General features: G+C 40.1%; 4 protein-coding genes across 9 annotated transcripts; 2 read left to right on the top strand and 2 right to left on the bottom strand.

The window, feature by feature from the left end:
- Positions 1-804: 804 nt before the first annotated feature.
- On the bottom strand, positions 805-9,101 carry LOC128755902 (membrane-anchored junction protein). 4 transcript variants are annotated; one of them, XM_053860009.1, is made up of 13 exons: positions 9,008-9,094; positions 8,548-8,613; positions 8,410-8,457; positions 7,898-7,937; positions 7,723-7,798; positions 7,529-7,639; positions 7,400-7,428; positions 6,808-6,932; positions 5,380-5,437; positions 3,461-3,606; positions 2,306-2,561; positions 1,147-1,198; positions 805-1,079 (listed from the first exon to the last, which is right to left on the bottom strand). In XM_053860009.1, the coding sequence occupies exons 3-11, from the start codon at positions 8,448-8,450 to the stop codon at positions 2,522-2,524; spliced, it is 666 nt and encodes a 221-aa protein (XP_053715984.1). In that variant the 5' UTR covers positions 8,451-8,457; positions 8,548-8,613; positions 9,008-9,094; the 3' UTR covers positions 805-1,079; positions 1,147-1,198; positions 2,306-2,521. The 4 variants fall into 4 exon arrangements, with proteins under 4 accessions (XP_053715984.1, XP_053715983.1, XP_053715982.1 ...); XM_053860008.1 differs by having other exon boundaries at positions 8,350-8,457; positions 8,583-8,613; positions 9,008-9,027; XM_053860007.1 differs by having other exon boundaries at positions 806-1,079; positions 8,350-8,457.
- LOC128755901 (glyoxal reductase-like) lies at positions 9,074-11,607 on the top strand. 2 transcript variants are annotated; one of them, XM_053860006.1, is made up of 7 exons: positions 9,074-9,229; positions 9,319-9,409; positions 10,089-10,352; positions 10,419-10,564; positions 10,649-10,788; positions 10,875-11,033; positions 11,103-11,607. In XM_053860006.1, exons 3-7 carry the CDS (start codon positions 10,099-10,101, stop codon positions 11,283-11,285), a joined length of 882 nt encoding a protein of 293 aa, XP_053715981.1. In that variant the 5' UTR covers positions 9,074-9,229; positions 9,319-9,409; positions 10,089-10,098; the 3' UTR covers positions 11,286-11,607. The 2 variants fall into 2 exon arrangements, with proteins under 2 accessions (XP_053715981.1, XP_053715980.1); XM_053860005.1 differs by lacking the exon at positions 9,319-9,409.
- A 707-nt stretch (positions 11,608-12,314) lies between these two features.
- LOC128756212 (glyoxal reductase-like) lies at positions 12,315-14,558 on the top strand. The gene is made up of 6 exons (XM_053860535.1): positions 12,315-12,438; positions 13,148-13,405; positions 13,472-13,617; positions 13,704-13,843; positions 13,930-14,088; positions 14,158-14,558. The coding sequence occupies exons 2-6, from the start codon at positions 13,158-13,160 to the stop codon at positions 14,335-14,337; spliced, it is 873 nt and encodes a 290-aa protein (XP_053716510.1). The 5' UTR covers positions 12,315-12,438; positions 13,148-13,157; the 3' UTR covers positions 14,338-14,558.
- A 1,142-nt stretch (positions 14,559-15,700) lies between these two features.
- On the bottom strand, positions 15,701-19,215 carry badb (BCL2 associated agonist of cell death b). Of its 2 annotated transcripts, none has more exons than XM_053859971.1 (4): positions 19,071-19,215; positions 18,117-18,263; positions 17,668-17,882; positions 15,701-17,324 (listed from the first exon to the last, which is right to left on the bottom strand). In XM_053859971.1, the coding sequence occupies exons 2-4, from the start codon at positions 18,253-18,255 to the stop codon at positions 17,187-17,189; spliced, it is 492 nt and encodes a 163-aa protein (XP_053715946.1). In that variant the 5' UTR covers positions 18,256-18,263; positions 19,071-19,215; the 3' UTR covers positions 15,701-17,186. The 2 variants fall into 2 exon arrangements, with proteins under 2 accessions (XP_053715946.1, XP_053715945.1); XM_053859970.1 differs by lacking the exon at positions 19,071-19,215 and adding an exon at positions 18,767-19,053.
- Positions 19,216-22,050: the final 2,835 nt, after the last annotated feature.

The raw sequence follows: 22,050 nt of genomic DNA, 5'->3' as shown, positions 1-22,050 counted from the left end.
TGTTTCCTCATCTTCCCTGAGAAGCTGTCATAGACAGAAATAGGAGGAATCATCATCACAATTCAGAATAATTCACACAACTGTCGTCCAAAACTCCAGCATCCGCTCACACTGACTCCAGTTACACAACAGAAGACGGTGGTCACGGGCCACCTCTGATGAAACCAGCGCCTCTTCACCTGAAAAGGTAAAGTCACTCACATTCTTCCATTTGTTGTAAAGGAGCTGGACTTTGATCTTATTGAGAATATAATATCTGTGAACTAAACTAGATCTGGTCTTGTCTAACAAAAGTGGAGTCAGTGACATTTCACGCACCAACAGTGGAAGAGGAGATTAAACGTGGCCCTACCAGTATCTTCTCTATGACATCATCTATTTTCCACAAAAATCTGTCTCTCCACACCTGCACGACTTGTGTCAAACCCAAACCCTGGGTGCCGAGTCTGGCCAGACCTTTTACACGTCCCACCTGAGCTTGAAATGTGAAGGAGATGCTTCAAATAAAGGTTCAAAATTATTATTATTATTATTATTCTCATGCTCTTCATCGTCTGTGAAAAGACGGCCTCCCACACTACTGCTGCCATGAATATACAGAGAATATAGAGGTTGACAATTAACCTCTCAATGGGACGCTGAAGAGACATGGTTCTGTGAAATACAATAGTCTCTCTATTATTTTGGGGGCTACAGACCACGTTCCATTGTGAAAAATAAAGCTAATCCACGATACATTTTTGACAAGAACATGTTCTTCTTACCACTTACGACTAACTACTAACAAACGTCTGCTGGCTGGTGTTGTTATTACAAGGATGAGTGAGTTATACATAAAGTAGATACTGTCTTCATCTGGAAAAAAAAGATGAAGCTCATATACAGAAAAAAATTGCTCCAAAACAATGATCTAGCTATTAAGAGACATTAGTGAGAGTATGGTTGAGCGATTGCAAGAAACACACACAGGCCCTTGGAAAAACACAATTATCATGGTATGGCCCCTTTACCCCTAACATTCACCATCTTGTTATGTCAATGGAAAACGGAATGTGTGACATCACCATGTGAAGGGCCACCTACACATACAAAAAACTATTAGCGAGATGATAGTCACTTGAAGGGCAGAGCGTGTGTGTGTTTCACCTGGTTTCCTGCCAAACAGTGAGAGAGAGCGCAGGGCTGATCAAGCATCCATCTGTGGAGAGAATTAAAAGTGAATGAAGCTCATTACACGCACGCGCACGCACACACTTCCCCACTGTGACTCAACAGGGTGACCGATGTTTGTACGTCTCAGTGGCCCGTCGCTCTCTGCTGCCATGGAGACGCTGGCGTCTAGAAAACCCCTATTGTCAATGTCTTTACTTCCTTCTCTAATCATTGTGTGTGTGTGTGTGTGTTGGACTCTTTAATTGCAAATGCATGACGTGAGTGGATTTAAATATAAAGGATTGTGTCTCATTGTGTCGGGGCTTGTGCGTGTGTAGTGCCATGTATCAGTGTGTGTGTGTGAGTAAGTGTGTTATTGAGTGTGACAGGACATTATGTGTGTAAGGTAAATGATGTGTGTGTGTGTTATTTTAGGCACTTTGACAATATAAGGAAAGGATTAGACAAAGTTTTCCTGTTTCTAAGATGATGTTTTAGCTCGGTTGACCCACTTAAACACACACTCATGCACACGGATAGCAAGACACTCATAGTTATCCTTATACACCGACTTACAATCCCATTACCATTCAAACTTGTATCAACAAATACACAAGTACACAGAGACACCTAGGTTGAACACTTAGCTAATGAAGATTGACAGGAGGAAAGTGGAGTTTCCACACCCTGAGGAAGTGCACACACAACACACGCCGCACACACAAAGTTGACTACAATAACCTGATGAATCAAGTCCACAGGAACCAGAGAGATGTTTATGTCAGCACATAAACTATGACTACCAAGTACATTTGGTGCTTTCAGGTCTGAAGTATAATGCTTTGGGGCATTTATGTTGACTTAAAATAACTTTCGTTAAATCACATAAACAGCGCTACCGTGCTGTTACTTAAGTGTCAAGCTGTCTGTATGTATGTCTGTATATATTATATTTCCACACCACATGAAATCACTTTGAATAGGGTTCAATACACCAGAGAGGAAAACCTCATCATCTCCCTTAGGCTTTTAAAATGACTTTTTTTATATGAGCAACTTTGTGCTTTGACTTTGGACAGTTTCATACAAGCAGATTTACTTGGTTTAAACGTTGGTTTAAAGTAACTATTATTGTCAATATTATTGTACTCACCAAAACAAGAACTGCAGATAAATTATTGAAGCTCACATGAAACAGGGAGGCACTCTTGAACTTTAATGAAACAGCACAACAGTAGGTTTTCAATAAATACAGAACAAACTGGCCTGATGTAGCCAAATATTTTAGCAGCAGATTAAAAGTTTGAACTTGCTCACTGAAAAACCTGCCGACAAACTAACAAACCCTGACTGGAGCAGTGGAAGACTTTCAGGTGTCTCTCTGGAAAAGGGAGAAAGGAAAGATGTTCCTGCAAGGAGACAAATCACAATAATGACACAGCTTTCTGTGTGTTTAAAGCTTGTTGATAAATGGATAAACAGCGAGAGATCAGATCACTGTTGTTAGAGTCAAAACACAATACAAGATCCACAGAGAAAAGATAAAGCACAGTTGTGAAAGAGACTAGGTTCGTTCAAAGGTAAAAAAAATATTCCAAGCTCCCAAGCTCCTTGAGTTTTGAGATAGGGATTACTTAGCAGGAGTAATAACTAAACATTGTTATCAATAATAATTCCATTATAACTAATACATGTCAGATTCCCATGTCATATGACGCTGGATACTTTATTGTACATATTGCATGTACACTAGATTCACTGTCAAAACTTGAACACAATGTTCTATCCTGGTCTGTTTTGCATTCAGCAGTTGCTGCGTGAGTCTTGGGTCTCTAAATGTGTCTAGAAAGACAAAAATGTATTCGGCACATATATGGACGGGGTGACCTCAGAGGTTAATGAAACCAATTAAAGCATAAAACTGGTGAGATGACCTTTAAGGTTTTGGATTTTCTGGTTTGGATGTCTGACTGTGGGATGTTTAGTTGACCGTGCCTGACGCTCATTTATTCTTCAGTGCATGTCAGCGGCAGCCTCCCTGCCACTGAGTCTGATCTGACGGATTGCTTTTGGCTCACTAGACTTGTGATGTGCCTGTCGACTCGGTTGTCAGATTGTGACTCGTCTTATTATTGATGGGGAGATTTCTGTTAATATAAACTGGAGTTCCCCAATCAGTTCTAATCTTTGACAAGCACTTTCACTCTGAACTTTTGCTGCATAGGTTTTTGTCAGAACAGGTCAGACTCTGTCTGGCATGAGATGTAGGTCACACAGGAACACACATCTGGACCTTCAGTCTACTCACTGGAGAAGACGATTCCAAAATCCTGGTCCTTCGTGGTTTTGGTCTTCTTCTATCTCCTCTTCCTCAGATGAATCCACTGCTTCTTCTGGAATACATCCGAACGCCGGTGTCTGGTTGTTTTCCGACATGGAGTCCTCTTCTGTAACCTGAAGATGACAGAACACAGAATAAAAAAAAAACAAATCCAAAAACAACACAGTGCTTGGTGTTAAACCCTTTTCTTTGCTCTTTTAAGAGTTTACTCTTAAGAGTTTCAACTGTTGTTGTAAATGACGGGATTCATAACGCATATATTTTTGACTTTCCCAGATGATGTGCTTCTGTTCTGTGCACATGCCATGTGCACTTCCTGAATGCACTTCTTGGGCACTTTTGTGAGAAACTATGCAGCAGAGAGCTGATATATCTTTATAACAAAACAACATGGCGTAGAAGTGTAATAAAATTTTTATATCACTTTCAGTTCAACATTTATTTAAAGATCACAGACTTTGGTTTCATTAGGAGCATGTCTTTCAACTCCGCTGCACATCGCACCTCAGTTATACCGAAGTACAGCTTACTTAAGGTACAGGTACAGGTACTTAACATATCTGCTTTACGTGCAATAATAATGGCATAACTTACAACTAACATAGTCTAGTCCAGGGGTCTCAAATAGGTCCTCAAAGGACCGCAGAATGTACAGGATCTTGTTCCAACCAAACAAGCACACATGGGTTAACCAATCAGGTGTCAGTTGAAACAAGTCGCACCGGACCAGACTGTCAGATACAAACACATATGCAACACAATATACACACATATACAACATAACACATATACAAACATATACATAAACATATACAAACGATTGGTGAAGAAGGTGCCCTTTTAATTGGATGAAAAAAAAACCTGTGCGCGTCTTTTTTGGATCAGTTTGAGATCCCCGCTCTAGATACACGACTACAACGCAATATAATAAGTTCTATATTATATACTACACAGTTTTTCCTGTCATGTTTGAGTCATGTTCTTTCTTTGAATGCACTACAATAGCTGCTGGTAGGAGATAAGGTGGTCGACACAAAACAGGCCAGTGCAATAACATCTTAACCACAGATATAGTCATAAGACGGTTTTGGTGATGAGGAACATATACTGTTTATAGCATCAGATTATTTAGCTATTTTCAAGATTCTTTTTTCTAGATTTATATATATATATATATATATATATAGGCCAAGGTACAACAAAAATCCATCGTCTTGTGTTTTGTGTCTGAAAAGATAACTATTCTTGAAATTGTTCTGGATGTTTCCATGTCAGCAATTCCGATCCTCGAGATCAGCGTTAATACTTTTTAGAGCTTTGCAACCTTGTAATGACACTTCCTCCTCAGGGTTGAGAAAATAAATATCCCTCTGGTCCCAGGTAATGACTTTAAATCATTTTTTCCACTTGTAACAAACGTGCAGGCGGAAAAAAAAGGCAAACCGAAAAAAAAGTGAGTTCACAAGTGGATCGGATGAGAGCCGGGCGGGGGAGGGCAATTTTGGGACTTAGTTGCTAATGAAACTCAAGCACACACAGAAACACGCACACTTTCCTGATGTAATGCTATTATTAAGCCAATCACACTTGTTACACTCTGTGCTAATGTTAGCCTGAAGCAGCAACAAGCCCTGATGGCGAAGGGGAGGAAACAATGCGTGCCTAGAGACTGGTGATTCATTTTGTATTGATTTCATTTATTTGACTGAAACAACTGAGTTGTACCGCTATGATGAGTCAAGAGTGACACTGTCAACAAACTAACTCACTCACTAACAGCCCAACTGTTTGTATTACATTAACGTTGTGTGTTAGAGTAAATCAGTGTGTTAAATTATTCTAATTCAGTTACTAAGTTGAGTTAACTGGATCAGAATGAAACTTACCAAGTCAGAGGAGTTTTTTTCATCAGTCTCCGAAGTGTGTGGAGTGTCATTACGCCATCTATCATCACATGTAACATGTCATCAATTATCACCACATTGAACATTAATTTGGTTGCACACAACTCTGCCTTAACACACAGAAACATGAAGACACGTGGGATAAAAGTGAATGCATTTATGAGTGCCTAAACGTGAGGCTCATCTCACGGACAGTCAACTCTGAGCAGCATGCCTTCATTGTAAAGTCCCATATTATACAAACATCAGGGACTTTAAAATGTAAAAATATACTTTCTATCCCAGGTGAACAGTATAGTTTGTTTTAATACATTTTAAACAACAAGTAGAGAAGTATTGCTTTGCTCACATTTAAATACATATAGTTCACAAAAAAGCAGATCAAGATCGCCACTGTTCGAATGATGTATATGATAATATTACTGTATATGGCACAATTTTGAAACATCATCATGCTTACTTTGTTGGTATTAGTCATATCCATGTGATATGAATCAGATACATGAATCAGTACCGAATCATTCTCAGTAATTACCATTATCATCACTGTTGAATTTCTTGTGACTTTGTGTTATCATCATAGTACATTAAAACAATATTTTATTTTATTAATAGTTATTCTTTCAGCACTGTATTAATGAGGGTATTTGGGAATTTGACTTGGAGCCTCCATTTCTCTGAAGGAACCTCCAAAAGGGCTTAATAAAGCAGTCTTTCTGTCTGTTTGACAAGATTTTGGCGCAGAATAGAAACAAAAACACTGACAGCAAAACAGTGGTGCAACCTTATGATGTGGCACTTGTACAAAGAAAAGCTGGAGCTGCACGATAGACCCAGTTTGAACAGCAAATCTGACAGAATGAACTCCTCACATCTGAAAGGCACATCAAGCCACTCACACACATCAACATATTTCACAGGACAGCGATGACGATTGTGTTAAATGCTGTTTCCTGACATATGGTGAATGAAACAATAACTCTAAAGAAACACATCATGCCAGACATCATGCTGTTATGAGAATGTTTACACAATTTGTGGATATGTCCGAGTCAGAGAGTGAATGAGTGTGTAATAAAACAATTTACCCAGATCATCCGTCAGTGTGATTGAGATGGCGCCTGCTTTCCATGCTCTGATTCATGATCGCAAAAAACAGTCTGCGTATGTGAGTCAGTTTAAGGTCAAAATGAAGCTGAGTGCTTGGTGTGAATTGATAAAAACGTCACACAATATCCTTTTTAGACTCGATGACTAAAATTAGATGATACTTTTAGTCATCTATTCCCAATAAACTATAGGTTAACAATTCATACATAAGCAGACATGCATGAACACTCTTTTTGCTCAGTGGTCACCTTAAGGCCAAAGCATTTTATGTCAAACAATAATGTGTTTTTATTCACTCACCCCATTTCTGCATCTCTGCGCTCAACAACCGAGTCGTTCATCATATCCTGAAGTACAGCGTCCTCCAGTGTTCCAATTCTGTCATGGCGTGTCAGTTCACTGGCATCGGCAGCATCTTCTTTACCCTAGAAGTAACACGGTGAAGAATAACAATTAGTGCTGTGACAAATGTAGGAGTCCATTGATTACCATTTTTGCACTTCAGTTTTTTGGAGTATAACCTGAGTTGTCAATTTGTGGTTATTTAGCAGAGACACGGCAAAAGAAAGTCATATGCCAGTTTTTATTCTAGCCACAGTATTAGTGTCAAAACAATGACCAAGGCTAAATTACACGGTTCATTGTCCCAACTGGCTTCCGAGACTTCTGACGATAGACAAATATGTGGTTTACTTGAAGCATTTAGATGTATAACAATTGGCATGATAAAAGACCAAAAAATCTCAACCAAAAGGTACCAGAAACCTATTTCCTTCATCAACCATTATGTAAAAGAAACCTACCAAGTGTTTACACAGAAAATATTACATTGAGGAAATGTCAACAACCCGACATGCCACCCTCAAAATTAAAAGTTGGAATAAATACTCACTCTGCCCCTCTCATGCCCTGTTTGCTTCACTGAAATGACATTTAAAATAACAGGAATTAGGAAATGGAATATTATAAGATTAAAAACCGATCAATGAATTGAACACTATCAGTTGCTGTGTTAACTCACCATAGGCCTTATTTTCTTCAAGATGCAGAATGAGAACAAACGGATAGGCTTTCAGGTTGTTGTGAGCATTGTGGCACGACACCTGTGAGGCTCCATGCCACCTCTCCTGATCTTACACTTTAAGTAAATATGAATTATTTCTTGTTGATGCTGAAAATGTCATCAAGCCAACCATCTGTCCATTTCTAGGATACAGGGAAAGATGTTAAAGTGTGTGCTAGAAAACGGTTGCAGGTTCTGCAGATTTCCAAGAACAGTTCGGACGATTTCCTGAAACAACAAAAAAACATATTTTTTATTAAGAAAAGAAAACTAAGATTTGTATTTGAATTAATAATGAATATCTGTGCCAACACATTAATACATTACCTCCAATTCTCGGGCAAAACTCTCGGTCTCCATTTGTCCTCTGTCGAAATAAAACACAGACAGATTCTGGGGTGAACTGATACCTCAAATGAACCTCAAATATAAACAAAAGACAAGCACATTCGGTTTTAATCAATAACTGCAAAGCAGGCGGTTCTCTCCGAATCATATTTAATAAAGTCAGCATTCTCAGCACTGTTTTCTTTCTTTCCAATTTGACTTTAAATTAGCATTTATCAATCTATGACAATTTCTTAAAGTCTAAGTTGGCTATTTTTCTCAACACAATTGTTACTGTGAGTTGGCACAGATAGCCCTTTTTATCAACAATAATTCCAAAACAGAAATATTCATGTCAGCCACAATGAGGGCTGTTGCAACCCAATAACTGAAAAAGAACCCGCAAACTTAATCTCAAAAATCAAATTAAATAACTTGAACAAACTCCTTGCCTCAAGCAGCTTCCACCTTTGAACTTGAACATGTATATTAAACCTCCTGCCTCATAGTACCGTGTTACATCGTGAGGAAATCCAAAAGACATCTGCGACATGGTTTAACTGGAGACAATAAAGATGGGAAATACAAAATTAGATGACTTAACTCATGGTTAAGCTACAGTTACTCCCACAGTTCTGGTTAGCTTTTACCTCAAGTCGGACATAAACCACAGACCAGACTTCACCTTTTTTCTCTTGACTATGGCGTCTCTTAATCTGAAAAGTATGAACAAACGTTACTAAAACAAAAGGAAACACTGTATTTTTTATTTTCACGGTAAGTAAATGACAGTTAAGATAGATTCATATAAATGCACACATCACTGAAAACGTTCTTATCCAAGCATTATTCAACTTCATTTTAAGTTAGGACAAAAACATTTCCCATGAATCTTAAATTCGAAAACAGTAACATTCGCCAATTCAACTACAGCATATTTAAAAAAAATATGAAATGACATTAAGTCCTATTAAGAACGTAACATTATTTCAAGCCGGCCTAAGACAAGCCAACTCGCAGACGTTGTGAAAAAATAAGACGCAATTTATTTTTGCAAAATAAATAAATAAATACAATGTATTTTGTATTGTAATTGTTTTATAACTAAACCTTCCAATCGAACGTATTCTTCAAAAGCATCCGGGTCTGTCTGACTTCGTCAGTGCAGTACGGAGACCCTGAAAGGACATGTGCCCAGGATTCGAGCAGAAATGGTTATAGGCAGCTGACTATCGATCAGCGAAAAGAGTGAAAAGTTTATTTAGTTTTTTCCCTTTTCTGTAATAGCATCTGCTCCAAATCTGCTCACATCCGACAAAATTGTGCTGAAAGGTAAGGACCATCTCATGGTGTATGTGGCAGCGGACTACGCAATTTATATTACGAATTATATACTAAGTACTGTATAATTCTGGCGATAGCTGTGGCTACACGGACATCAATGGGAGTGTCGTTCGTCCACTGCCAATTGAAGCGTATATAGCAATTCTTTTTACTTCTAACTTATCCAAGGTAAGATTTGAAAACAGTTTCGTTAATGTTTGACACACTTTCTGGTTACACGTTTGCCACTTTCAACCCTCTCTTTGTCGATGTTAAACTATTCAAAACCGAACCAAGAAATGAACAATATAGCTGACCTAACATTTTGTGATTCATATTATATGGTCATATTCTATAAGGTAGAAGACATAGTTTAAGTAATAGATTTAACTTCTTTATTTTGCATATGGTTATTCAATAGATTAAGTCCCATTGACTTGGCTTGAGCATTGTAACTGTACATCTGTACCAGCAAGTCTGAATGACTGCTTAAGATGGTGTTGAAAGCTGTTACATTGTATCTCCATATACTGTCGGTTGGCTTAATAGAAAATTCCCCAAGCAATGCTAAAGATGATTACTGCACTGGACATTTCACCGACAGGAATCAGGAAAAGCCAGTCTTTGTGTCTTTGGGTATGTCTCAGTCTTTGCTGAGGTAAATAATAATCCACTGGCCTACTTTCCTTGACTTCGAGCATCCGCAGAACAAATGGATCGCATCATTCAAGATAATAATTCCACTTCCTTGGTTGTTTAAAATTCAACTATGCTACTTTTCTCAATTTACATTCTGTTTCAATTACTTCTATAAGGGACTTGCTAACGCAATAATACCTAATAAATCTACATTTGTCTCCCCCTTCAGACTCACAAAGATGTCCTGTCCGACAGCCTCATCCGGCCCAACTGTCCTCCTGAATTCAGGAGCGCAGATGCCGATTCTGGGATTGGGCACCTATGAACTTCGTAGTCAAGATGAAGTCCTGACAGCTGTCGATGCTGCTTTGGCATGTGGTTACAGATCCTTTGATAGTGCCGCTATCTACCAGAACGAGTCGGAACTGGGAAAAGCTTTGAGGGAGTTGATGCCGAAATATGGTTTAACCCGGGGTGATGTGTTTGTCACCAGGTTGGTGATGTAGAAGATGACTTGGATATTTAGTTTGTCCTTGACAGCTCAGTTTTGTGTGCACAGTAAGCTGGATCCCAGAGATCAGGGGGAGAAGGCCCGGGAGGGTGTCCTGCACAGTCTGGACCTGCTCCAGCTGGACTACATTGACCTTCTGCTCATTCACTGGCCTGGCACTGAAGGAATGCCGGTCCAAGACCCTCGAAACATTGGTACTGCTGATCTTAACAACCATAAGTTTACAGTTTTATATGCTGTTCCATGACAGTGAGCAACAATTGCTGATGTGCCTCTAGGAAACAGAGCACAGAGTTGGATCGCTCTGGAGCAGCTGTATGCTGAAGGGAAGCTGAAGAACATTGGCGTTTCAAACTACACACCGACACACATGAGACAGCTGGTGAAGGATTGCAAAGTTCGGCCTGCAGTGCTGCAGGTAGAAACCCATGTCCTTCCATAAGCTCACTCAGTTCGCCTGTGCACTTCTGACTCACTAAAGTCGACTGATTGTGTGATGTCCAGGTTGAGTTCCACCCTCGACTCTGCCAGAAGGAGCTCAGGAGTGTGTGTGCAGAGCTGGGTGTGTGTTTTCAGGCCTATTCCTCTCTGGGTAAAGGGGAGTTTATCTCTGACCCTGTGGTCGCAGAGATTGCGACCAAATATGGACGAACATCTGCTCAGGTGAGACAAACACCACCAAACATTTTCCACAGAAATGAATCACAATTGACATGTGTGGTCCTGCTGCAGGTCCTGCTGCGATGGGCTGTTCAGCAGGGAGTCCCAGTCCTCCCCAAGTCCTCGAACCCAGACAGAATCAAGGAAAACGCTGCCATCTTTGACTTCACTCTGGATGACACTGACATGGATCGGCTTTCAGCTTTAGACTGTGGACAGAGGACAGACCCCTGGGACCCCTCCGGGGTGGTCTGAAAATGCCTGCTTACAAATATGACAATTCAGCTTCAGCCTGCCTTTTTATTTTCACTTTAATGCAGTCAATTAGCAATGAGCACATTCTAATTTAATTGAATTAATAAGCCGAGTTCAAACATTAAGTTTTGACTGAAATCAGTTTTATCATGATTATATCCTCCAACAAATCTCACTTTGAAATAAGTTGCTTTTATTGTAAACTGAATTAATTTGTTACCAACCTCTTTTTCTAAATGGTTTATGTAAGTTTTTTTTTGTTTACAGTCTAATAAACAAAGTAAACAGGAAGACGGATGCAACATCAGTTTGCTGTTGCTAACTTAGTGTTTTTCTTTACTATACTGTGTTCAGTGAGTCTCTTCTAAACCCACTTTTGTGCTGCAACTGTACGAAACCTACCTTCAAGTGTTACAAACACAAATACAATTTTGCCACACTTTGGTCACACAAGACGTGCCCATATTTAGAACACACGGAATACACTGTTCAAGCCTCCTCATTCTTCAGACCTCTTTTTGGAGAACAACCATAAGTTTCACAGTCATTGAGAAAACGGAAGTCATCACAAGCGATGAAGGTGTTGCAGCTAACCTACACTGTCTGTCTCAAGCACTGTTCAAGTTAATTTAGTTATTCATCAATTCAAAAACAGAAGTGGTAGTTTCAGAAGAAATGAGGCCTCGTCGATAACTTAAACAATGTTTCCCGCTTCAGAGTTATTACCTCCCCTTCGTTGGACAGAGCCTTATCCAATCATCGCCCTGGAAACAGGTGCCGCGATGACAAATCAACTCGCACACTTTGTAAATTAATATGCCATAAATTATTTCTGTTAGAATACTTCGCGCCATTGCTAGTCGTAGTCTTCACAAAACGATGGTTTTTAATTACTATATGGATAATATTCCAAACAGATTTTTGATTTGAAAGAGTAATGACGAGTGTTGTCGAAACAAAAAAAATGTGACAGCGTCAGTACGGGGGATTCTAGCAGAAATAATTCAAGGCACTGCTGCTACGGTTGTGTTTAGTCACGTGACTGTCATTCTCCAGCTTGCGAAAGGGGTGGAAAGTTGAATCTGTAATTTCCCATTATAGAAATTGCATCTGATCCAGTTCTTATATAACCTGCAAAAACATCAGCTCAAAGGTAAGGAGCATCCAGTGCCATCTAAAACAAGGAGAAGTTTGTTTTGCTACTCAGTGATATTTGTAAATAACAGAGCTAGTACTGTATAAATCTGATTAAAGCTTTGTTTAAACGGAGAATACAGTGAGTGTTATGAAACTACAGTCGAATTAGGTGCATATAATAATCCGTTTCACTACGAAACTTGTCCATTATAAAGTTTAGAAGCTGTGTCGTTAATGTTTGACACGTGATCCTTACATATTTGGCACTTTAACATTTTCTCTATGATGTTAAAGTATTCAAAGCCCAAGGAAGGAATGAACGAACCATGCAGTTGACCTTATATTTTGCGAAACGTATTACCAGGACCATCGTAATATGCATGTGTACCATGTGCGTTTACCAAGTCAGAATGACATCGGAGGATGGTGTTGGCTGCTCTTAGTTGGTGTATATACATACATACACACATATACATACATGGCTATAGTGATGTGCACAATGCACTGGACATTTTCATAGGTAGGCCATTTGAAAAATCAGAATTTTATCAGATATGGCTATGTAATTTGGTTTGTGATTCCTGTCTGAACCCACCAGACTTTAACCTGCATAGGTAAATAGTCATCTACCAGTCTGTCTACCACTTGGATCACTGCTTTGATAAAGAATCTGCTGGCTCATTAATAAAACTAATATGAATTTTACATTTGTTTTCCTTGTGCAGACTCACAAAGATGTCCTGTCCAACTGCCGGCCCAACTGTCCTTCTGAATTCAGGAGCGCAGATGCCGATTCTAGGATTGGGCACCTATAAACTACGTAGTCAAGATGAAGTCCTGACAGCTGTCGATGCTGCTTTGGGGTGTGGTTACAGATCCTTTGATAGTGCCGCTGTGTACCAGAATGAGTCGGAACTGGGAAAAGCTTTGAGGGAGTTGATGCCAAAATATGGTTTAACCCGGGGCGACGTGTTTGTCACCAGGTTGGTGATGTAGAAGATGACTTGGATATTTAGTTTGTCCTTGACAGCTCTGTTTTGTGTGCACAGTAAGCTGGATCCCAAAGATCATGGGGAGAAGGCCCGGGAGGCTGTCCTGCACAGTCTGGACCTGCTGCAGCTGGACTACATTGACCTTCTGCTCATTCACTGGCCTGGCACACGAGGAATGCCAGTCCAAGATGATCGAAACACTGGTACTCCTGATTCACCAGAAGCATAACCTTTCCAGTTTTATTTGCTGTTCCATGACAGTGAGCAACAATTGCTGATGTGCCTCTAGGAAACAGAGCACAGAGTTGGATCACTCTGGAGGAGCTGTATGCTGAAGGGAAGCTGAAGAACATTGGCGTTTCAAACTACACACCGACACACATGAGACAGCTGGTGAAGGATTGCAAAGTTCGGCCTGCAGTGCTGCAGGTAGAAACCCATATCCTTCCATAAGCTCACTCAGTTCGCCTGTGCACTTCTGACTCACTAAAGTCGACTGATTGTGTGATGTCCAGGTTGAGTTCCACCCTCGACTCTGCCAGAAGGAGCTCAGGAGTGTGTGTGCAGAGCTGGGTGTGTGTTTTCAGGCCTATTCCTCTCTGGGTAAAGGGGAGTTTATCTCTGACCCTGTGGTCGCAGAGATTGCGACCAAATATGGACGAACATCTGCTCAGGTGAGACAAACGCCACCAAACATTCTCCACAGAAATGAATCACAATTGACATGTGTGGTCCTGCTGCAGGTCCTGCTGCGATGGGCTGTTCAGCAGGGAGTCCCAGTCCTCCCCAAGTCCTCGAACCCAGACAGAATCAAGGAAAACGCTGCCATCTTTGACTTCACTCTGGATGACACTGACATGGATCGGCTGTCAGCTTTAGACTGTGGACAGAGAGTCTGCTGGGACCCCTCCGGGGTGGTCTGAAAATGCCTGCTTACAAACATGACCCTCCTTGCTCACCCTTCAGTCAGTCAGCAATGGGCACATTTTTAAGTGTGCTGTTTAAATGTTATTCCCCACTATTTATAACGGTAAATTGCCAATGATACTGTCACCAGTATTATATCTTCTTTGATCATAATGAACGCTCTGCTAAGTAACGCTTTGAAATTAAAGTGAAATGATGAATGTTGAAATCCACTGAAGTAAATTCAATAAAACTATTTCATTACTAGCTCTTTTGTCCTCATTCTCAAAATGTTTTTTTTTCACTTAATATGGGAAAATGCCTCTTTAAAGTATGACAGTTGTTTCTTGCAACTGAACAATTAATCATGAACTTCTCTTTGGCAATGCATAGCTAATGTATATAGCTACACAGCACGAGAGGCAGGCTAGGTGTTATGAAAGTTCTGCTTTCCAGTATCAGGGAAAAGATGAGGAGACAACCAGACCAAAGATATACTCATTTTAATGAATTATACTGTATGAGACGAGGAGCCGTGAGCCTCACAGCAAAAGTTAAGAAGAGCTTCAGAATTGTTGCAAAATATTGAGAATGTTTTCATTGTCAGTCAGTGCTTTGCACACGCCCCAGTAAAGTACTGGGGGTCTTACAGCAGGCTTTGACCTACTTGAAAGTTTTCCATTCTGATTATAGAAATGAGCCTCAAAGAGTTATGCTAATTTATAACTCTGTGCTCTTGCTCTTTGGCCTCATCATATCTATGAGCCAGTGCATCAGTGACTGTTAAAGTCCTCTACATCCATCCATACATCGTCAGTTAACCACTGCTTAGTCCTGTTCAGGGAGTGCTGGAGCTTATCCCAGCAGTCATTGGACAAGAGGCAGGAATATACGCTGCACAGGTCGCCAGTCCATCACAGGTCACACACACCTAGGGACAATTTTAGAGAGTTCAATGAACATAGTGAACATGTCTTTGGGGTGTGGGAAGAAACATATGTGTTTAATTTATAGGAACAGGCACTAAGTAGAAAATAGAACCTCTAGACAGGACTCAGGTAAGACCCAACCAGGATTACAGTACAGTTGGGTTTGAATCGCTGAGACGAATGAAACCATAAACGTAACATAGCATAATCATTTGTTATGAACATTGGACTTGGATGACTATTTTGACCTCAATTATACTAAATTCAAAGACACGTATAAATACATGAGATTGGTGTTGAACTGTGGTCACAACGTAGTGTCCTGATGTTTTTTCCAAACAACAAAGACTTGGATTGCAGCATAATTTGCCCTCATTTACAGAAAAAACACTGTTTAACCCCCCTTTTTCGCCATGCATGTTGCACCATCCTCTAGCAAATGACACGGTGATTCAAATATATTTTTATTCAGAACAACCAAAAGTTTCACAGTCATTGAGAAAATGTACAAAAATCATTACAAAAGATGAAGGTATTACAATTCCGCTGCACAGTCTGTCTCAAGCACACTTCTTTTCAAGTAAGTTTTGTTGCAGGTATATTGGATCAGTTGACTGGTGGACTGTTGCCAGTTTCTGAGTTCTATGTAGTGTGATCATCTTGACAGTTTAAGGCGCTGCACTTGCAAGTGTACTGCACATTGATGCTGGATTACATCATGTCACTGGATAGCATCAGTAAATCGTCCAAAATGATTCACTCCCACCTGGAGTCAAAGTTCTTACACAAAATCAAATATTGAGGGGAAATAAAAAAAAACCTTAGTGAAAATAAATAAATATTGCAGCCATTTAAGGTGGGTGGTTCTGATTCACTGTCTAATCTTTGACAGATTGTCTTCATCTGAATTGTCTTATTTTTATGAAGTTAACAAACCACACTCAAAACTGAGATGCTCTTCTATTAAGTAAAAGTCGATAAATGAAAAAGAGATTTGCGATTGTATAGGCGGCACTTCTGAGCACAACGGTAAACCAACAGGTTTGATCCCTAAACCATGCAATAAGCTTAAGACAGTGTCCTGCGGCAAAGCGATTACTTAGGTATTTTGTCATATTCCATTTCTATCATCAGCATTTGCTTCAATGCCTAATTAACACCATAAAATAATACAGTGAATATTGATTGTATAAAAGGTTATAAAACAGTTGCGAAAAACCGACGGCTACAAACTTTACACAACTTTTGTTGTTCAAGACCACATGACAGATTGTTCAGTGCCTATTGCATTTCAACTTCACTTTATCAAATAAAAACCAGTGTAAGCCCACCCCACTTTCCTCCCTCTCCTTCATCCATCCGATAAAGAGTATTTACAGATAAAAACTCCAGGTTTATAATATTTTCTTCTGTTTATTGAAGGTTTAAAAAGATAAAGTTAATCTGAGTTTGTGCTTGTTTGTGTTTCATAAAGTTTTCTTTCACTTTTTACCTTTGTGTTGTCAGTGATTGTCTGGTACAAGATTGTTCTGCTTTTAAAGTAGGAAGTTGACAGTGGTTCATGAGCAGATCAGGAGCCGAAAAATAGGCTTAACAGATGAGTGGTTCATTGATTTTTCCCTGAAGAGTCAAGTATTCACAAGTATATGTTTTTGTGCTAGAAAAGTGAGTTTTGATCTTATACGTCATGTGAATATGTCCATACATATTTTAATATATCATATTCTAAGCATAGTTTAATCTCTGTTGACAGGGAGAAGCAAATGTAAACCTATTGTACTTTAGATTTCAACAACAAAAATTGAGATTATAACCAACACAAACATCACATGCGAATCTTTTCATCACCACAGTTTCTGTGAGCTTTTCATGTTCTTTAATGCAACACTTTAATCTGGCCCCCCCTTTTTTGCAAAACTTTTGGCCCCACAAAACTGTTACTCGTTACGATGAGTGTGGTTGTCATGGAGATTATTCTCTCCCTCCGTTTCCTGGTGACTAAACAGATAACTCCACCAGGTCTTTGAGTGATGGATGGGTCGAGATGATGCACCGCTTTTCACCCGCTTCATTTCCTGCAGGAAGACATCTCTTGTTGAATGTGGTTATGTTCCAGATTAAATTACCATGTTTTTTTTGACAACTTAAACACAGAACAAAATTGTTTTTATTTTTCATTGGCATTTGTTTGTAGTTTTGAAAATCCAGAAGTACATTAAACATTAAAGTTTACCACAGCTGTAATTTATTACCCGTTTTTCATACTCATCAACCTTTTGACATCATATTACATATGCTTGCCACATATTTAAATGAGTCACAATCATGTCCAAAGGCTTTTAATAACGTTTCAAAGACGAATGGGTGACGATGGGCGAAACGCTCTCAGCCTATTAATGGTCTTCATCGGTCACTTACCCCTTTGTCCAGCAGGCTGTCAAACTCGTCACTCATCCTTCGCAGCTGTCGGCCGTACTTCTTAGCTGCCCAGAAAGCAGGTGGTGCCGATTTTGAGCGGCCTCGAAATCCTGCGCCTTCAGTGGGTGTACCAGCCTCTTCCTCCCCACGACCCTGGAGCTCCTCATCTCTGGAGAGCGAGGAGGCATGGGATTCTGAGTTTACGCGGATGCGACCTTCATAGGAGTACAAAAACAACAACAAGTTAACAAAGCAAAAAGAAAACAGACAAAACCCCCAACTATATCTACAGTAGTCACTGTGTACATTGTTTCTGTGTTGACGCTTGCTGCTCGGATGTTCGGGAATGCAATGTGTGCACTATCTGGATACCAGAGTACATATCGAAGTACCTAAATATGTGTCCTATATATAGTAACAGTGACCCATAAGCCACTGATGCTACTTACCTGCCGTCCTGTGCTCAGGAAAAGTGAGGTCTCCAGGAAGGAGCTGGTCTGGTCTGACATGTGACTGCTTCTTATCGCCCTCTTCTACTACCTCAGAGGTCTCAGAGTCACTGTCGGAGATGGAGAATTTTGCAGCCATCGGGACATCTGAGGAAATCAATCGTGATTACTTCCAAGCAGATTCATGATGTATCTGTTAATTATTTATTTGGGGTGAAATAAGGGAAATGAGCTGGTGTTTCCCACAGGCTTTTAAGAATTCTCTCTCTCTCTCTCTCTCCAGTTTGAAAATGAGTTTTTAGGAGACATCCATGTTTTTCCAAGTAGTTTAACGCTAATTTACGGAGTACGCATGTACTGACGTTCTTCTAATACGTTGATAAATACACACTCTCTATAAATAACAGTTTTCATAATTTCCGTATAATGCACTTTACTATAATGCTCACTAGACTTAGTTTTGCTTTTCTTAGATACAAATCGAGGTGGTCATTCAAAGCCAACGACACGTCAGCAAAACAACGCAAAAAAACAACAACTCTTCTTGCTTAATATGACTGAAACAGCATTAATCGCAGTGATTTACGACGAATTAACAGCGAGATGATTCGAATCTTATCTCAGTTGCACAACACACGCATGCTACTTACTCAGGCTCAGTGGTCGCTGGATTGTGCTGTAACACACCCAACTGTCGATAAATCGAGCGGCCAAAGGATACAAGCAACAAGAATCACACAAAAATGTGCAACAACATGCGACACATCATTACGGATCAAGTTCGGATTCGGTCACGCCTTGTCTCGGTTTAAATAGGCCGACTGAAGCGACTCGGACGGGCTTGTTGTTGTTGACTGAAAAGGACAAAAGAAACTTCCTGCATGGTGGAAGCGGCTCGGAGTTTCTACATGTAGGAACGTGTGGGAGAAAATAAAGGTGTCGAGTGTTTCTCACCAGAAAAAAATGTCTCGACGAGGGTCCAAAAGTGCCGGTTCGGTGGTTCCTGTAGTTGTTTTTACTGTGTAATTCAGTTTAGTGTGCGTTCACCCAATAGCCAATCGTCACCGTACCGCCACTGCGCGCTGACGTCACTGTTGCGAGTCAGGACTGGGTCGGGGCTATTGTTTGTCTGACCATTTACCGTAATCACTGGCAGCAATGCGCGCACTCAGGAAGTAGTTCGTTCGTATTTTGCCTTTCGTATTCACTGTGAGGAAATCAGTTTTGACGACACACATATTTTGTTCGTTACATAGGATTAAAATCAACTGCTTGGGGAAGGCATTTACTCGTGTTTGTTGGTCATAGTTTGACGAAATGTCCGGTGGATCATCGCGTTCGCTTGGAGATTCTAGTCTTATAGGCCAAGAACTTGCAACATTTACATACATAAGGAATACAATAGAAATGCTTTGGCCTGTGTTGAGCAACGATTATGATGTGTAATGGCCACATTGACCAGCAGAGGGTAATGCGGGATAATTATTCTGTGCCTCACGGACTCATTTCTGATTCGGCTCACGTTTTACTTTGTGTCCATTTATTGCGCATATTTTGCACGATTAATAATTTTATTTTTTTTTTATTTGATGCCACTGGTCTTCATTTTACTCCATGAATTTCCCTAAGAAATGGCACCGATATCCCTCCGATGAAGACGAGCAGATGTGTTGAGGCCGCAGAACAGTGAGAGCCCTCGCGCCGCATCTGCCAGGAGTCAACATGAATCACTGAACACTCCGAAGAGTGCAGGAGGTCAATGCTTCACCTCATCATCACTGTGTAATTGCTACCATTTTGTCCGGAAACACTTTTGTCTCCATTAAATCATCTGTACCCTGGGGGTGCGTGCGTGCGCGTGCCTGTGCGCGGATCAGTGTGTTGTGGAACCTCACAGTTCTATTTTGGTAGGGATTAGGGAAATGATAGAGGAGAGGGGTCACAAATCTGGTGAGCGTATGTGTGTGTGAACGCACATGGATGCTTACTGGAGACGTACAATTAACATCCATTTATATCCCCATGACCAGGCTCCACCCATCTCCCCGCTTCAGCAGCTGTTTATTTTTGGAACTGGAGGCCACGCACCCCTTCTGTGTGTGTGTGTGTTCTTTCGATTTTGAAGAAGCAAAATCATGTTACTGCCTTCCAAGTACACCAGGAACAATTATGCCTTATGCGAGAAAAAAAAAAATAGATGGAAGTTTTGACGTGTCAGTGGTTCGTTTTATGGGCTCCTATTATGCGCTACCATGTTTTAAGAGTTATCTACAGTGACAGTGGTTACATGCAGAGAGTAGCCCGACTAAGGCAATAGCTGGATTAAGCCACTGAGTCAGGTTGTGTCCTGTTCTCATGGTTTAGTCCTGCCGTGTGTTATGACTGTAGATTTGACAGGTAGCGAGGAGCCATTTCAGACTCTTATATAAGCCAGGTCCAGAATCAGCGCATTGGAGCAATGGTTGAACATGACACACTCATTGTCAACACGCTACCTTGGGCAGGTTTTTGCAATAAACTCACAAGTTTTTAATTAAAATTAAATATTATTGTGTTTTCTTTGCATCACAAGAATGATAGATGTGGAGTATAAAGCACAGAGTCTTGCCCGATCACTAGCGTGAGCCTCGGCTAACTTAACAACTTTGCTAATGGTTGCAAACATGGAGCTAATGTCATCTCCTTAAACCTACAAATCACATCTTTTAATCTTGTGAAAAGTAATGATTTAAAATGACCTGAGTCGAGGAAGTTGACCGCAAATCACCATATCTGTAGATCATCGTTGTTGAGAGTGACAGCACATAAACAGTGACAGCGCTTCTCAAAGCAGTGTGACTTCATATGGCTTCAACATCACCCTGACTTAGTTGTTGACATGCAGAAACTAATGTCATACCGAGAGAACATGTGAGTCACTTTTGTTTTTATTAGCAAACACGTTTATTTAAGCTGATTTAAATGCTTTGGTGATTGATATACGTGTGATCACTTGAAACCAGATGATCGAGCAAAAAGCACCGTAGGGCATTTTGTAAACTAGACGTAACTTTGAAAATAAATAAATAAATGAAATGTAAATAAATAAAAAGTTGCAACTCACATAAGGATACCTAAAAGTAGTACCTACTTTGACGTTGAATTGTTTCTATTACCAGTTTGTTAATCTGTGAATGAATTCTCTCATTGACTGTGAATATATGTATGGTTTATACTTGGGAAGCCTTTGAGAGTTATTTATGGTTAGACCGCTTAAGGTGCCACATTGAGGTGACTGAAGTGAACAAAAGCAGGAAAAAAAGTTGAGCTGCTGAACTACAAAATTCTCCAAGACATTTTGACACTGCTGACCCGCTTCAAAATTGCAAATGGAACTTATTTACTAATTTTGGAGAAAATGAGATACATTGGGGCTAACTTCCTATGTTTACGTCAGAGTGGGAAATGTTTATTTCAGATCATACAGGATCACCTGAGCTGCTAACACGTGCTCACACTCCCTTGGCTCCTCTCATTTCCAGCACCAAAACATTATCAGCAATCTGCATCAAGACCCTTTGTAGAAAAAACACTATATCGATTGGAAGGTCAAAAATTGAGGGTCTCTACAAGAGATCACAGTTCTACTTCAGAGTATGACATCACAATCAAGCTCCAGAGACACGTTGTGCTGAGATGCTGTCCATTGCTCCACTTCTAAGTTATGGAAAGTAGGTTGACTGACCACAGTCCAAACAAACGCTCACTGACAAACTACACATCACATCGGAAAGACCTCAGGACTGTTGGTAGGAAGATGGGAACAGCTACAGTAGATTTTGTCGTTGATTGACACTCTTGACTCCCATTGTAATGGCTGATGTTACCTTACAGTATGTGATACTTATTTTACATTTCTATGTTTTGACCATAAAAACCTATTCTAGATGCCAAT

This window comes from Synchiropus splendidus, chromosome 3, assembly GCF_027744825.2.
Source record: "Synchiropus splendidus isolate RoL2022-P1 chromosome 3, RoL_Sspl_1.0, whole genome shotgun sequence".
In the NCBI taxonomy this organism is placed as follows: Eukaryota; Metazoa; Chordata; class Actinopteri; order Syngnathiformes; family Callionymidae; genus Synchiropus; species Synchiropus splendidus.
Note: the sequence above shows the minus strand (reverse complement) of the source record. Positions and strands in the feature narration are given on the sequence as shown.

Excerpts from the sequence above, each read along its gene's own strand:
- badb (XM_053859971.1), bottom strand. The coding sequence starts at position 18,255 with ATGGCTGCAAAATTCTCCATCTCCGACAGTGACTCTGAGACCTCTGAG. Across the intron at positions 17,883-18,116 it reads TCCTGAGCACAGGACGGCAG|GTCGCATCCGCGTAAACTCA; the intron begins GTAAGTAGCATC and ends ACTCCTATGAAG. Across the intron at positions 17,325-17,667 it reads ACAGCCTGCTGGACAAAGGG|GAAATGAAGCGGGTGAAAAG; the intron begins GTAAGTGACCGA and ends GTCTTCCTGCAG.
- LOC128755902 (XM_053860007.1), bottom strand. The coding sequence starts at position 8,450 with ATGTCGCAGATGTCTTTTGGATTTCCTCACGATGTAACACGGTACTAT. Across the intron at positions 7,640-7,722 it reads ACACTTTAACATCTTTCCCT|ATCAGGAGAGGTGGCATGGA; the intron begins GTATCCTAGAAA and ends TTAAAGTGTAAG. Across the intron at positions 2,562-3,460 it reads TTTTGGAATCGTCTTCTCCA|GAACATCTTTCCTTTCTCCC; the intron begins GTGAGTAGACTG and ends GTCTCCTTGCAG.
- LOC128755901 (XM_053860005.1), top strand. The coding sequence starts at position 10,099 with ATGTCCTGTCCGACAGCCTCATCCGGCCCAACTGTCCTCCTGAATTCA. Across the intron at positions 10,353-10,418 it reads GGTGATGTGTTTGTCACCAG|TAAGCTGGATCCCAGAGATC; the intron begins GTTGGTGATGTA and ends TTGTGTGCACAG. Across the intron at positions 10,565-10,648 it reads CCAAGACCCTCGAAACATTG|GAAACAGAGCACAGAGTTGG; the intron begins GTACTGCTGATC and ends ATGTGCCTCTAG.
- LOC128756212 (XM_053860535.1), top strand. The coding sequence starts at position 13,158 with ATGTCCTGTCCAACTGCCGGCCCAACTGTCCTTCTGAATTCAGGAGCG. Across the intron at positions 13,406-13,471 it reads GGCGACGTGTTTGTCACCAG|TAAGCTGGATCCCAAAGATC; the intron begins GTTGGTGATGTA and ends TTGTGTGCACAG. Across the intron at positions 13,618-13,703 it reads CCAAGATGATCGAAACACTG|GAAACAGAGCACAGAGTTGG; the intron begins GTACTCCTGATT and ends ATGTGCCTCTAG.